Genomic DNA, 16,868 nt, shown 5'->3' with positions numbered 1-16,868 from the left:
CAGTCTGAGAAGAGAGGGAGGAATCACCAGAATCATCTTGCCTAAGAGAGAAATATTCTTTTTGCGGAACACACTTTTAAATCCAATCTTTAATGAACAAATATGTAAAAATATTTGGTGAATTTAAATACTAAATAAATACTAAATTATATCTGTTTATATTATGTCTGTTTGTATTAATGTATCCTTTTTCATACGCTCTAGCGATTTCTGTGTCATGTATATACTCTACTTGCCATTTTATTTGAGAAAGGAAGCTATTTAAAAAAATTCTGCTTTAAAATTAAATATCTGAAGCACCCTATGAATTCATATGAGTCATGCATACCCAAATTCAAATATCTCCAAAATCATGAAAATACAATAAATACAGAGGTATCTTAGTACTATAATGTAGTATCTCATGAGTTTCCACAATCTTTGGGCAATTAAAGAAATTGACCTAGGTAAGCCAACACCCACAGCTATCACAATAAAGCCCTCTTGTGTCACTTTCTCACAAATTCCATTCAGCAAAAGCGTATGTTAAACAGCCTACTAAGGTTTGCTATCCATGTTCTTAAAATTCATATGTGTATGTGCTTGTTGAATGTATATGCATACAATAATTTAACACACGCCTTAATGAATTAATTTGCCTTTCAAAGAAAAGGTAAAATAGTGGTTTGGATATAAAGTTGTCTGCGATCCATAAAATAAATGTTTTATGTACAGTCTGATCCACCAGGAAAATATGAGGGTAAATGTCTCACAATTAGATAAAGGGACACTCAATTCTCATAGCAGCTCCTTATAAAAACCCACATATTAAGAGCACTAAATTATTTTCTGGGGAATATTGTGTTATTTATTCACTTTTATACAGATTGTACATCTTTTAATAAGATATAATTTTTCAAAATGGATAGTAATTTACTGTGTAAGCAGTATTTAAAAAGCACACACAAAGCAACTATAACAACATGCAACTTTTCTGGGGATGGGGGGAAATGCCCGCTAAATTCAGTAACCGGTTACAGCAATAAACTGCAGCCAAACGGTTGCTGAAGTTTGTAGTCAGTTTTTCACATTGCTATGTAGACATTTGGGGCCATTCTTCAATAGCAACACACCGAAAAACTACTGAATTGAGAAAATTACCTTTCTTGTCTGCATTTTCTCAGTTCTCCTCCGAAAAGCCACATAGGGATCATTGTTGGTAGAACCATCTCTTTTCTCTTGTTTTATTTGGGGGATGAGGGATGGCCCTCGGCAGTTCTTACGTTTCCTTACCCAGTAGTCATAGACAGCCTTAATAAGATAATCATCCTCATTTAGCAGCAATTTAGCTTCCTGAAGTGTGACAAGCTAAAAAAGATACAAAAACATATTTCTATAACAATCACATTAGAGATTTTAGTAGCTGTTCTTCACAATAATTCAAGATGTGAATTTTGTATGAAGAAAAGTAGAAACAATACTGTATGTATATAAACACAGTTAACATAATACATTTCTCCAAAATTTCTTCATGTACTTACAATTATTTTTTCCATCATATTCTCTGGACACATCCAGAGAAATGTATTATGTTAACTGTGCTTATGTATGTATAGCATATCATACATTCCCTAGATGCATCCTCCACAGCTCTTGCATGGCATTTTAAAAAAAATGCACAAGGAAATTGGTCATACTTCTAGTAGCAAATACTACTGTAATCATTGGAATGACACAACTGAATACAATACAATTACCCTTATCAACAAGGGTATAAATTATCAAGAACTAAAACCTAACTTGTCTACAATTTTAAATGTGCACCAAATAACTGTAATTTTATCCATCAGCTTCTCAAGTATTTAAATTAAGGTGTTAAATTTTCCCTATGTCAAAGAAGGTTTTTCAAGAGTTATTGCATATTTTTTTTATTTTATTCTTTTTAGGAGCTTAGCAAGTACTTTTGAATATTATATTATAAAAATGGTGCATGTATGAATGCCTTACAATTTACAGCAAATATGCTTCCAGCCTTCTAATCAGTATGAGATCTGTCCTGAATTCTATACACATAAACCCTTCAATGAATATTACTTCACTTTCAACACAGAATAGCCTGCAATGTTCAGATTATTTTAAAATCTATTTTTAGCTAAATCATTTTTTCTTTTTGTTGAAGGAAAAACGAACTGGAAATGTCAATCCTTCATTACATATAGGCGTGTTATTGCAATTTAAGGCTATAATATTTAGACTGATAAAACTTTTATACTTATATGTAAAATGATTATAAAGACAATCACGATGTTCATACTGTGTTCAAACTGAGATACAGGAAAAAAAACACTGAAAGAATGAAGTATTTATGCTGTTGTGGAAATAAAAATAAGTCTGCAGGAGAAATGGTCTCTAGGAAGCTTTTCCGCTACGGCAAAAATGGAAGAAACCCCCAAAGTACCCTGATCAAACTACAATTAGTCCTTTCTAAGTCCCATTACAATGCATGAGATTTTAGTTAGTTGCAACCTATTTATATCACTGATTTAAATGGGACTTCAATGTAATTAACGTTAGATTGGAATTTACTCAGAAAACCTTTCAAGCCAATTACCTAGCAAATCTTAGTCTTTCTTTCTAAAGACTTATCTATTCCCAAAATCAGATTTCTGAGCCGATATGAATTATAACTCACATTCATCCTCCCTCAAAAGTTTCTAAAGGTAACTTGTTATCTATTTCAAGGAGAATATTTCTTAGATAAAGTAAAATAATTTGATCTTATTTTTGTTACCTTTTTAAAATTAAGCACCCAGTTCAGGGTGGTCCTAAATTCTGAAATTCTGAATTCTTACATGCAAAAATAAATTGTATGAATTGGTTCTTAACTTCCAAATGGCAGATTCATTGATTTTAGGTATCTTGTGCCACAAGGTCTATTAAAAGTTCAAGACCCATCCCTGAAAAATTATGATTCTTTTTTTGTACCGATATGCATTTGAGAGGGACGCGGTGGCTCAGTGGGTTAAGACGCTGAGCTTGTCGATCGGAAGGTCGGCAGTTTGGCGGGTCGAATCCCGAGTGCCGCGTAACAGAGTGAGCGCCTGTTACTCGTCCCAGCTTCTGCCAACCTAGCAGTTCGAAAGCACGTAAAAAATGCAAGTAGAAAAATAGGGACCACTACGGTGGGAAGGTAACAGCGTTCCGTGCGCCTTTGGCGTCTAGTCATGCCAGCCACATGACCACGGAGACGTCCTCGGACAAGCGCTGGCTCTTCGGCTTTGAAACGGAGATGAGCACCGGCCCCTAGAGTCGGAAACGACTAGCACGCAAGTGCGGGGGAACCTTTACCTTTACCTTTTTATGCATTTGAGATCTATTGACTATCATAACCACAAACAATTGTTCTTTCAAATATAAATTTTGTTTAATGAAAAACTCACTTCACAGCAGAAAGACCAGACTTCTCACTTTATAACAGCTATATACATTTTACCATGAAAATATTACACAAAACCTAACTCAATTCCTTTCTCTTTCTGGTATTTTTAAAAGCAAATATATATTCCAAATATTTTGATTTTTTTTTTATTATGAACCAGTAGACTTTCTATTGAATTAAAGTAAATAACTTTCAATCCGAAGAGTGGAGACCTATAGCTATCTATATTGTAAAAGGCAGCGGCAATGTTAATACAAATAAGCCAATCAGTTCAGCATACTTCTTTCCCTTTCACGCTACCTGGTCTCATTTTCTACACAAATTACAACGTAAGGATCCCAGCTTTTCTGATTTTGAAATCTTACCACTTGGCAATATCAAGCTGAGGATTAATGTATCTAAAGGTTTCACGTTTTAAAGTAGAGTAACAGCTAAAAAATGTTTAGCTTCATAAAAGGGATCATTTTTCTACATCAACTTATTTAAAATAATTAAAAAGACACTGAATTCTGGAATAATTTAAGTAATTCAAGACAAATTTGAATACAGAAGTTGGGGGTTAAGTAATATATGTATGTTTCATACTGGAGAAATGGACATGTATTAATCAAAGAAGGAAATAACGGGTAAAATAATGTTTCCCCAATACTTCAAATATGACATTTATGGACATCATTGCTTTCTCATTGCATTCATCACAGCTGCAACTGGAGCACAGCCATAGTAGGCTAAATCACTACCTGCCTAAAATCATCTTGTCTCCTTGTCTGAAACAGCTACTATGTGGTATAGGAAATAGCTCTCAAAGTGAAACAATTTCCACACACAAGTCAAGGCCTCTAAATATTATGGTAGAGATATACACAAAGTGTTAAAAAAGAGCAGCAAACAAAGGAAAACTCCCCAGACAAATGGATGTATACAAGTACTCCTTGAATAATTTATGTCATAATATTTCTTCTTAATTTCTTTATATAATATGAAGGATATATGTTTAGCATTTCTAGTAAAAAGAAATTATTCATGCATTGTAAATAAAGGCACCCGCAAAACTTATAAAAATTCAATCTTATCTGCAACTGCTATAATGAAGAGTTGGGTGGGGGTGTTGAATTCATGATACCTGATTAGAACTAGCTTTTTCAAGCCTGTCTATCATAATTTCAAATTGCAGTGGTTTGATTTCCATCTTCCGATTAAGCCTATTTAATAATGTTTCATCTTCTGAGTCCATATCATAATCAGGTTGTTCATTGTCCAGATTAAAGGCTGAAACACAGAGAAAAAATATTTTAATTTAAAATGGCATGCTTTAATGGATATAAGTATGCTAATAAATTATATGTAGAGGGGGGGGGAATTGGCCATTTAGTTCAAGTATTGGAGTCAAAAGACATATTTTCATTACTGGTCAAGCCATTCCCTCCACCACTGAGGAGGAGTTAAGAAAGATTATGTGTGTCAGAGCCCCAGAGCACCTGACTTGCAGAAAAATAGGTATTAAGCAACATAGCATTTTTACTAAAAAAAAAGAAAAAAAAGAATCATTAGGATTAATGCAAAGAAAAAAAGGTACAGTTTGCAAAACATTTACAACATACCAAGTTGTGAGACACTGGATCTTAATACCCTAAGTCAGCAGACTGTTGTAAACACATTTTCAAAACCACACAATAAATTACAGCAGAGATTAGAGAAAATCATATCATAATTTTAATTCAACCATGACCCTTATAATGATGACTTTACTTATCATTTCTTTACTGGTATTTATGAAAGACTGATTTTAAAAATGTGTATTTATTTCTGATTGTATATACTATTAAATTAAATGGCGCCCATATTACGGTTAAATATCCTGCCTTCATTTTTATAAAATTTTTGAATATAAAACAACAACGAAATCAATGCAACTAAAATAAAAAACAAAAATACAGTTCATTAAATTAACAAAGGCTTTGGGAAACAGATACGTGTCAGCTTCTTTTCTAAAGTTTATGATATTTGAAAGCAAATACTTCTTGTGAAGTGTATGCCATAGGCTAGGCAACACCAGAGAAGGGCCTCTCTGGCCTAGGGAGCATCTTGACAGCAGAGAAATCTGACAAGTTTATTAGGCTATGATTTAAACTTTAGAGCAAGAGATAATATCCTTCCAATTCCTGGGGGGTACTCACCTCATCCAGTGTTGAGACCTTGAGTTTACAGATTTTTTTCCCCATTATTATTATTATTATTATTTTGGTTTTAAAAGTAAGTCTATTCTAAGGCTTAAAATATTAAAATAAGTCTTACTGAACAGTGCCGAATCATTAATTCTCTATGAACACTTTCATAACAATGCTTTTTCTTATTTACAAATAAAATATTTCAACTTATTTCATGTTCTTTTTTTGCAGTAAGAATTTCATGACCCAACTTTTGCAATGGAAGGGGGAATGAAGTCAAACAAGGCATCAAGGAAAAAAAACCCAGACAGTCTTATTTGCTTCCCCAAATTTCTATTTTATTTTTTATTTTTGCCCATACACCTTTATATTTCTTCTCAGAATTACAAAAAATGGGCTTTCCGGTGGTCATGTGACCTACCCTTTGTGAATGCTATGTGAATGACACAACAAAGATATTTCAATTTTACGAAGATATGCTATATCTTATTTCATTATAATAAACTATAGGTTTTTGCAGACAGGTTTATATTACACTAGCCCTTCACATCATATATAATCCTTTCACTTGTCTATAAATTCAATGTTTTGCAATAAACAACTAGTCAAACCAAACTTGAAGTTAGAAAAACAAAAGAAAATAACATAAAGCTTAGCCATTAGACAAGCATTGTTAAGAGACAAATATCCAGAAAGATGTGCATTTCAAACATTAACTTGTGTTCACTGGAGTAATTATGTAGAAAAACAGACCTGCTTTCTATCCATTTCCACTCTAAAAATAAATATATAATGGATGATTTTTGCATTAAAAATGTTAAAAGAAGTTTCTGAGTGAAAAATAAACATAAAAATACCACAACTGTCTTCCATAATCAGCAAAATATTCAGCTACATTGGTATCAAAAAATGACAATTTATGAATTTCCTTGGAAAGCCGTAATAAAGTTTTGATGAAAACTATTCATATATCTGCCAATGAGAGAAAGCCTCTGAATAAGTAAGTTACACTTTAATCACCACACATCTATCATGATAAAATCTATTCTTATCAAATTTTCTAAACACAAGCAGAGTTCCAAATAAGGAAGAATGCAAATTATGTTCTTGAAATAATCAGTTTAAATCTCAGTATTTGCTTCCCTCCATTTAAGAATTAAGGTTTAGCTTTGGGCTTTCCATCTTTCCCTAATGGATAGTTAACATCAGCAAAAGTGATAAAAGATAAGCGGACAAGAAATACATTGTTTTTACACATCATTAATATGCACACATAATTCACACACCTGTTCATGAACCTTGGTATTTTGAATTCTTTTAAAACAAAACGTAACAGGACAGGATAATATAAAAATGATAGCAGAGCAGAAATGTCAATATTAAAACTAATTTTAAAGATATAAAAGACCTGAAAGATCTTCAGAAGTATTAAAAGGAGAACAGGCTAGAAGTCAGGTAAATTTTCTTAAAGAATTCCTACTTGCCTCATAACAAACAGGAAACCTGCAGAAAGACCTTAAATTTAAGCAGGTTATTTTGCACTTCTTTTGGGATCAGGGCAGTTATCAGTAAGACAAACCAATTTTCTGAATATCAGAACATGAAATTTAGAAATTTTATGTATAAGTACTTTAGTCCACAAAAATAAGAAAACAGATTGTTCCTTTACAATGTGAATTTAATAATAACTTCCTTCTCTTCCAAGACAAACACCCAAATCTCTCTGAAAATACCTTCCTTCCCATTCTGTGGTTTTGACAGGCAATTAAAAAAAATAAACAAACAGTAGTTAATGCTGAACTTACGTTGAATATGAATGAACTGCTTTGGCTGTTTAAATTCTCCTTTGTACAAACGACTGTAATAGTTGACATTACTTTCTGCTTCAGGAACTGGAATAACCATATTCTCTTTCTTTTCTCTGAAGACTTGCTGTGCTGAGATTGCTCTTTGCAAATGGTGTTCCTAAAAAAAAAAGCATACTATTTTTTTATAAAAGCAATATCCTGTTCTACCAAATAGAAAAAAAGTCTAAATTTGGTGAATGCTTCCTTTTAGGACAGTAAAATACAATGCTTGTCCTTAAATTTGGGACAATTTTGGAGAAATAAAAATCTTCATTAGGTATTTTCACATGAGGATGTAAGTTACATTTGGTGGAAGGGTCTTGGGTGAATCCAGATAATATACAGCAAAGGCTTGAGCCAAGTTCTTGATTGTCCCACTAATTCAAAATATCTTCAAGATAAAAAGTCTGGGAAAATTATTTACCTACCTTTCTAAAAACACAAATAACATAAGTATGTGTGGACAGGCATTCTAAAAAGCAGTTTTAAGACCAACAGGCCACTGTAAAGCTTTTCCCAAGAACAGATGTTGTGAGAAGAACAAAAAACAAAGATGTGTGAAGAATGGGGAAAGCAGAGCAAAGGCTCATGTTCGTTTTCTGCAATGTAAGAGAGAAATAACAAAACAGACTTAATGTCTATGGATGTTCTCAGTCATCCAGGTATGGTTATCCCAAAGGTGCTTTTTTCAGGAGGCAACTGGACTTTCTTGTGTTTCTTTTGAAGATGTTTTGCTTCTCATCGAAGAAGCTTCTTCAGCTCTGACTAGATGGTGGAGAGTGGAAGAATTTATATCTGCTCACTCTCCACCATCTAGTCAGAGCTGAAGAAGCTTCTTGGAGGAGAAGCAAAACGTCTTCAAAAGAAACATAAGAAAGTCCAGCTGCCTCCTGAAAGAAGCATCTTTGGGAAAAGAGACTTAAACAGAAACTCTTGCAGAACTTAAAGCTCAAACAGCACATCTAGTAATCAATATATTGAAAAGTTTAAATATTTTAAGATATTAATAAGGACCAGGTCTAAATCTCTCTCCTTATAACATAGAAACTAAGTTATTCCCTCTCAAAGTAAAAAAAATAATTCCAAGATTTGTTTTTAAAGCAAACCCCTTTCCCCCACTTCATCAGACATGAACTCTAATACCACAAATATAAATTATCTATCTGTGCAAAAAAGAGATTTTTCAGTTTCTCAAAAGATCTTACATAATTTATTTTGAATCCTTTGTACACTCTTTACATTCCAATTTAAACTGCTTCTCACAATATTTCTATAAAAACTTTTTAATACACATGAAGACAAGAGAGGATTCCCTAAAGTATACACAAGAAAGATAAGCATATGTGCTATAAAAGGTAGTCCTCGATTTACACCCATTAGTTAAGTGAAAACGTTCAGTTACAACAGCACTGAAAAAATTGACTTATAACCATTTTTCACACTTACTACCATTGCAGCATCCCCAGTCAGCTGTTCAAAATTTAGATACTTGGTAACTGGTTGATATTTATGATGATTACAGTGTACCAGGTTCATGCAATTATCTTTTGCAACCTTCTGACAAGCAAATGGGGAACACAAATTCATTTAATAACCATCTTACTAACTTACTTAACAACTGCAGTGATTCACTTAACAACTGTGGCAAGAAAGATAGTTGGGGCAAACCTTAACTGTTTTATTTAGCAACAGAAATGTAGGACTCAACTGTGGTTTAAGTCAAGGACTACCAAGTATATACCGTATTTTTCGGACCATAAGACGCACTTTTTTCCCCAAAAGTGGGGGGGGGAAACGAGGGTGCGTCTTATGGTCCGAAGGTGATCCGTATGGCCAGCCCCAACCTCTGCAAGTGGAAAGCAAGGGAGCTTGCCAGGAGCACGAATCGGCACGTGCTGAGAAACGCCGATCTCACGCTCCTGCACTCTCCCTCACTCGGTTTCAGCTTCCCTTGCTACAAGAGAAAGCAGGCTGAAACGGAGTGAGGCAGATTGCCAGGAATGCGAATCGGCTGATCTCGCGCTGCTGCAATCTGCCTTGTTTCAGCCTGCTTTCTCTTTTAGCAAGGGAAGCTGAAACCGAGCGAGGGAGTTTGCAGGAACTCGAGATCGGCCAATTTGCATTTCTGGCAATCTTCCTCACTCCGTTTCAGCTGGCTTTCTCTTGTAGCAAGGGAAGCTGAAACCGAGCGAGGGAGTTTGCAGGAGCGCGAGATCGGCCAATTCGTATTTCTGGCAATCTCCCTCGCTCCATTTCAGCTTGCTTTCTGAAAGAGAAAGCCGGGCCGCTGGGCCGCCTCTGTGGGTACTGCTCTAATGCAGAGAGGAAAGGACAAAGAGGGAGGGAAGGAAGGAAGGAAGGGGCATTGGGAGAGGGAGGTAGAGAAAGAGAGGGAGAGAGAAAGAGAGGGAGAGAGAGAGGAGAAATAGGGAGGGAGAGAAAGAGGGAGAGAGAGGAGAAAGAAAGGGAGAGAAAGAGGGAGAGGGAAAGAGAGAGGGAGAGAAAGAAAGAGAGAGAGAGAGAAAGGGATAGAGGTAAAGAGAAAAATAGGGAGAGAAAGAGGGAGAGAGAAGGAGAAAGAAAGAGAGGGAAATAGAGGGAGAGAAAGGGAGAGATAGAGGTAAAGAGAAAAAGAGGGAGAGAAAGAGGGAGATGGAGAGAAAGGGAGAGAGAGAGAGGAGAGAGAAAGAAAGAGGGAGGGGGAGAGAGGGAGAGAAGGAGAAGGAGAGAGAGAAATTAAATTAGTAACATGATTGTTAAGTGAATCTGGTTTCCCCACTAACTTTGCTTCTCAGAAGGTTGCAAAAGGCGATCACATGACCCTGGAACAATGTGACCATCATAAATATGAATCGATTGCCAAGCATCCGAATGTAAATCACATGACCCTGGGGATGCTGCAACAGTCATAAGTGTGAAAAATGGTCATGTGTCACTTTTACAGTGCTGTCGTACCTTTGAACAGTCACTAAGTGAATCATTGTAAGTCAAGGACTACCTGTACTTTATCATTTTTTTTCCTTTTTTGGTGGGGTGTCAAGTTTTTGACACCTTGCTGGGCGACTGGTGGTACTCGGACATTGCCTTGTCCTAAAAGTGGTACAATGGATGAAAAGGTTGAAAAGCCCTGTTTTAGTATACCAGTACTATTTGGTTCAGAATTTTTTTTTCTTGTTTGCCTGCTCTAGAAACTGGGTGCGTCTTATGGTCAGGTGCGTCTTATGGTCCGAAAAATATGGTAATCTATATTTAGTAGGATATTTATTTATTTATTTCGATTTATATACCGCCCTTTTCCCGAGGGACTCAGGGCGGTTTACAGGGCAAATTAAAACAGTACAATATATACAGGTTAAAATATGTATCTATGAGATTGTTGAAAGTAAAACCCTCAAACAAATTAGCATTTTTAAAGTAACGTAGACATTAGAAACTTTTATTACACAATGAAACAGGGATTAAATTCATGATTTGCAAAAGATACTGTAATTCTGCTGCAAATTACCATTGCTAACTATGAACCAACTCACAGAAAACTATCTCCTATAATCAATTTATGAGCTATTTCGAAGAATATAATTCAAGGAATTTCATCAATACAATTTTCAACTCTACCCAATAGTGCAACAGTTTCAAAATAAAGCAGACTCCACTAAATTCTTTCTCTATCAAATTGTAAACAATTAAGCAGTAAGACAGAATGTATGTAGAAGTTAAATTTAGTGATATTAATTTTATTTATTTGAAACATAAGCTCCAATTAAAAGGGAATTTTTCTCAGAACAACCCAAGATATTCCAGATTTTAGTCTGGCTGAATCACAAGTCACATTTACCTGAACCTCTGGGCTATCATGTGGCACAATTTTGTACATACTTCTAAAATATAAGTATTAGCAATAATTTTAAATGATTCTCTAATTATTTCCTTATGTTTTTTACCTTTCATATTAAAAAAAAACATTCAAAATATGTCATCATGTTCATCTTAAAGTACAAACCTACAATTCTATTCACAAACTACACTTAATAAGACTTGAGGCTTGAAATCCAAGTACCCAGCTTGTTCAATAATCAATTATAATTATACTTTTTCTTAAAAAGAAAACCAGTTTTATTACCAGTTATGATCAATGATCAAGTTTGTCTTGAATTATACTCTTTCTAATCTTCTGAACAACTTAAATATTAATGAGGCTGACTGGACCTTATTCATAAATAATCTTCCAAACATTTCTTTTCTAATTCAATTCAAAATGCTCGCATTAATCAATGAAGTCCAGCACAGTAACTTTAGTTACAATTGCTTTAAAACTCTATATTTGTTTTAATTTTCTGTTTGGAAGGTCACCTTGTAACTGAAAAGAATCAAATAATAAAATAAGTCCATAAATAATGCAGACCCACAGCCCAGTTCATTATAGCGGCCAACCATAATGTGTTATAGTTTAGCATATAACAAGCCTATTCTTGCTAATGAGCCAATAGTTCATATTCATCTAATGAAATTAGAACTGAGCTTTCTCCAGGCCTCATCCAATCACGTAAGCATTATACACAGCTTTGACTGAAAATGTATTTACAAAAATAGCTCTGAATCTAAATGGAGCTGAGCATTCTTAGAAAGTGAAAACAATTGGTGAAAGCAATTTCATATCAAAGCATTCCTAGCTTCTCAAAAGAAAAAGACAATTAAAATTGGAATTTCATGGTAGGCTAGATGGGGAAATAGATTGCCGGCATTTTACCCTCATTATGAGAATATCATGCTTCAAGTAAATGACAACATTAAACAAGTTTCTGGTGTGACTTTTTGTGTGCATTTTATATGGAGGAACTGAATGTGCTACTTGTTTTCCACAATATCCATGTTTTGTTTGTGTCCTGTGTGTCCATGTTTATGTGTGTTTCTATAAGCATTATTTTAGTGAAATATATTTTTTTTTGTTCTGCTTTGGGATATTGAACATGCCCTACCCTTTTTTTAGTCAATATAGTATCTTGGTTATATTTTTTCTCTATGCACCGTAAACATTTGCATTTATAACCTGAATATCTACCATAGTAGTCATTTACAAAAGCCAACTACACATTAAAAGAATTGTAAAGATGCAGCTCTGGAACAACATAAACCCAGAAAACTGATTAATGGCATCGATATGTATCTCTACAATATGGGTCTTTCCTAACTATACCAATATGAAACTGGAAAGCCTATTCAACGGCAATCTGATCGGCCGCACACAACATCAAAGTTCAACATATACGAGACAAATATGTCCTTCCTTACTAACGGCAAAATACAAAGACAGAAACAAAGCAAAGAACTATCAAGGGACATGCATAGCTAATTTAAAAATAATGATTTTATGAAGACTAAAATAAAGTGAATGCTAAAATGATAAGGCCTAGAATGAGGCTTGGCCCTCCTTTTGTTCATGAAATGAGTTCAGTGAGACGCCTATGATACAGCCAAAGCTATTTGCTGAATAGAGTGAAAAATATGGCTGCCAATCTGTATTCTCCCATTGCTTTCCCAAAAGAGAATCTATTAAAGTTGGCGCAGTGGTCCAGTTTCAAAGGGGAAAAAAGTGATTTGGAATGCTGTGGATGTAGTTAAGGACATCTCCTTAAACATGTCTTTTCCTGGGATCCATTGTGTGAAGTCAGCTTCTTAAGGAGTTGCCAAGAGGTACAATAATGATCACCCACATGTGTTCCTAATTAAGTTTTCACCTTCAAATCTAAATTGTCACACAATTCCAGAACCTGTAACAAATGTAATATCAACTCAGATTTCCTTATTTCTAACAAAGCATGACTAAGTAGAACATTGGGTAAAAAGCTATTGTCTTTTTAAACATACAACTAATGAACAAACATTGCTCTACTGCAGGGGTGTCAAACTGCCAGCCCACAGGCTGGACGCATCTTCCGGAAGCCGCACCCATCCCATTGCCGGCAATGGCAAAACAGTCCCGATACGTCTCGCGTATTTCTATGCTTTATTTCAAGGTTTTATTGTTCTTTCTTGACATCTGCTAAGATTGTAGTTTAAATAGATCCAAAATTGTAGAACAGACTAAAAAGTGCTTAATTCTGAAAGATTTTTGGTAACACAGACCAAACCTCAATATAATTATAAGTATTAGTTAAGCAACTACCATACAGATTGAAACATATTATTAATCACATAATATACTATTTAATTTGCTCAATCTCAAGAAAAATAAAAACTATTTTTAGCAAACCAAATAATCCGCCAATATAAGGCATTATTATAAATTCCAAGCACTAGCATTTTACAAGGAAAGTACGTATAACATTCCTGGTAGAAAATTTTAGACTGAGAGGACAGTATGTTCACAATCCTAAACAGTTGTTTATCCAGTGTTCAATGTATTAAACATGATAGCAACATCATTGCTTTACCAAAATAAATACACTTTAGGTATGACAATACTCCTTCAAATACAGGAAATTAACTTGGTCAACTTGATTCATCCTCCAATATCAATGCATATGCTAAAACAGAATAAAAGTATTTGGCTAGAGTCATTTATCCAACACACTAATCCAGCTACATTTCTGATATGGGAACTGAGTTTTATGCTTCCTTCACTGCCCTACTTTATCTTTTTTTCAATAAATCTTCATTTTTGCTTTTCAAGCTGGCTTGCTTTCCTTTTACATCATTAAGGAAATATGTATCCTTATGCACCTAAATATCTAAAACCTTATTTTCTGAGCTATAAAGAGAAGGAATATGAGGTAGAGTAATCATACCCCAGAGATTTCTTGGTATGCAATTAACTATGCAAGCACATGCACAGCCACTTGACTCCAGCTTCTTTGCACGAGAAACACTCGGGAGTAGCTTCCTAAGAAGATGTGCAACCCCTACAAATAACGCAACTGCTTTAAAAATTCAAAATCAGAGTGCTTAATATGTGAACCAGCACACAGAGAAACATTCCTTCTGCATGTTTTCCACAGCCCTACCAACCTTATATACATACATACAACATACACAAGCCTCTCTCAAACCCATTAAATGCACGCACCTACCATTTCATCAAGCAGAGGTAACAAAAAATAAATAAAATGGAATGAAGTGAAAGAAATGGACAATAGGCTGCACAGAAAGAGAAAGCTGCTAACAACACAGGATAGAGATGAGGTGAGGAAAAAAAGGGAACCAGATATGAATGGAGAAAAGCTCTTTATAAAAATAATAAAAAGAATTAAATTAAGCAAGCAATCCTTCCCAAACCATGACTAACATTTTAAAAACCTCTCTGCTTTTTAGCAGCAATGCCTGCATCTCATCTTTTCAACTGTTTCTTTTGTTCTTCCCAGAAATGTAAGATGATCCCTTCCTTCCAATTAGCAGGCAACTAAAAAACAAACAAACTTGAACACAAGTTTACACCTGTTAAGTATCACTTAGTAAGTTCCACTGAGTTCTGTGTCTTATTGCCCGGTATTTATAAATTACTGCTATACAGAGGATGGAGCTGTTTAAACCAGCTTATGTGAATTGGTGTAGAACTCCGAAAGAAATTCTAGAAATCCTTTCTCTCTTGTTTGCAAAGAAAGGTTGACAAGAGTTCTTAATAAGGAACTGCAAGTAGAAGGAAATGTGTGCATGCCTAATTTTGTATTAAAAACCTATTAAGTACAGAGTAACTCCTAGGGAAATAAGCTTATGAATTCTAGACTCTCATAAAGAGAAAACTTTCTATTGTAAAAAGTCAGCTTCTACATAGGAAGAGAAGGGTTAACTAGAGAATAATAGGAATAGCTTTTTGTAAACAAAAATAATTGATGGAAAGATATATCAATAAATGAAGAAAGAACTTACAAGGAATTGAGCAGCTAATGTTCATTATGTCCAAAATAACCAAAAAAGTTATTTTTAACACAAGGAAAAAGAATTTAGAGAACTTTTTTCAGTCTCTGAGTTGAGTGCTATTTTGTTAAATATGCTATAAAAAGAGAGGGGAGAAGAAATACTACAAGATATAGGTTTGATTTCTAACTGTCCCTTTATTTTGCTCCAATTGATATTTAATATTTATAAACATTTAAATTTTTTCATGTCTAATTTCACATCTGTCAATTCTTTTTCTCCTAAATGCTTAAATCTGTCTTGCTGCATGCTATATAATATATATACGGAAGCCATTCTCGCTTAAATTTGATCAAGCTTGCTATGAATATACGCGGATAATTTTATCATTACTACACATTCTCCAAATTTAAATTCCTAGTCTGATATCATCAATAATATTTCTAGTGTTGTTAGGTTTATCCTTGCGGCCATGAACATACATTTTAATAAATTGGGGGTTGCGGGGTTGGGGAGGTTGTTGATAAATCTTGGAATTAGGATAGCGTGGAATTAGACCTAGATAAAACAAGAGAGGTTTCATTTCCAATTCTAATATCTGTCTAGTGCTTCTTTCCAGTACTTTTGAGTTTTTTGACATGTCAATCACCTATGGTAAAATCTTCTTTCTCTGTCATGACATTTCCAGCATCTATTATTACGTGATTTGTTTATTTGGCAATTATTGAAGGTTATTATACAAGTTTTCTCTTGAACTTTATAGATTTGTTGCAGTTTTTCCCACTGTTTATTGTGACTGTTTCTTTGAGCTTTTGTATCCATTTTCTCATACAATTTTTTATTTGTTCTGTCTCCATAAGACAGATATGTCAAACTCGTGACATCACATGATGTCGCGCAACGTACCGGGACGGTTTTGCCATTGCCGGCAATGGGCGCGGCTTCCGCATGACGCATCCAGCCCACGGGCCGGCAGTTTGACACCCCTGCCATAAGACATCTAGGTAAACACAAACCCCAATAGGCGGTCTTGATTCTGTATGAGCATTTCAATTCATTTTTCTATAAGTCCTTCCTCTTTTTTGAGCCGTTTTTATTCTTCCAACAACGTCTAGGTATATTTTGGCCTCTGCCAGGTAATTCTTGCTGTGTCTTTATTTATGGGATCTGAGGAGACCATGTCTGCATTTGCAAAATTATCTCTAGAATAAAAAAGATTTAAATGAGAAGGTAGCAGTGAAATGTTTGAACTTATTTTTCTCACAAGTTTCCATAATTATATTGAACTCTGTCTCATGTCCTTTTAAATTTTTGTTCCCCTTTGTGTCCCTTTACTATAAACATCTATCCTTTACGGCCATTTTATTCCTGCTATGTAATCTTCACTTTTCAATAATATCTCATAGTGTAGTTCAGTTCTTCAATGCAAAACAAGTATATTAAAATCCACTAATATACAAAGTCCAACACCAAAGTACAGTAAAAGTACTGTTTTTATAGTTCACTATAGCAACCAAAGGTAGCATTTATGCTTCAGGAAAATGACGAATTCTGTGAAATGCAACACAGAAATAAAATGAAAAA

At 34.5% G+C, this 16,868-nt stretch overlaps 1 protein-coding gene across 2 annotated transcripts in view; it reads right to left on the bottom strand.

The window, feature by feature from the left end:
- EPC2 (enhancer of polycomb homolog 2) overlaps positions 1 to 16,868 on the bottom strand; it is a 51,642-nt gene that overhangs the window by 22,491 nt on the left and 12,283 nt on the right. For both annotated transcript variants that reach the window (XM_081312586.1, XM_081312587.1), the window contains exons 2-4: positions 7,392 to 7,551; positions 4,542 to 4,687; positions 1,141 to 1,347 (exon numbers count right to left, since the gene is read on the bottom strand). In XM_081312586.1, the coding sequence (XP_081168712.1) occupies positions 1,141 to 1,347; positions 4,542 to 4,687; positions 7,392 to 7,551 (513 nt within the window). The remainder of the gene's footprint in view (positions 1 to 1,140; positions 1,348 to 4,541; positions 4,688 to 7,391; positions 7,552 to 16,868) is intronic.

Source organism: Vipera berus (genome assembly GCF_964194415.1).
Source record: "Vipera berus genome assembly, chromosome: 1".
NCBI lineage: Eukaryota > Metazoa > Chordata > Lepidosauria > Squamata > Viperidae > Vipera > Vipera berus.
Note: the sequence above shows the minus strand (reverse complement) of the source record. Positions and strands in the feature narration are given on the sequence as shown.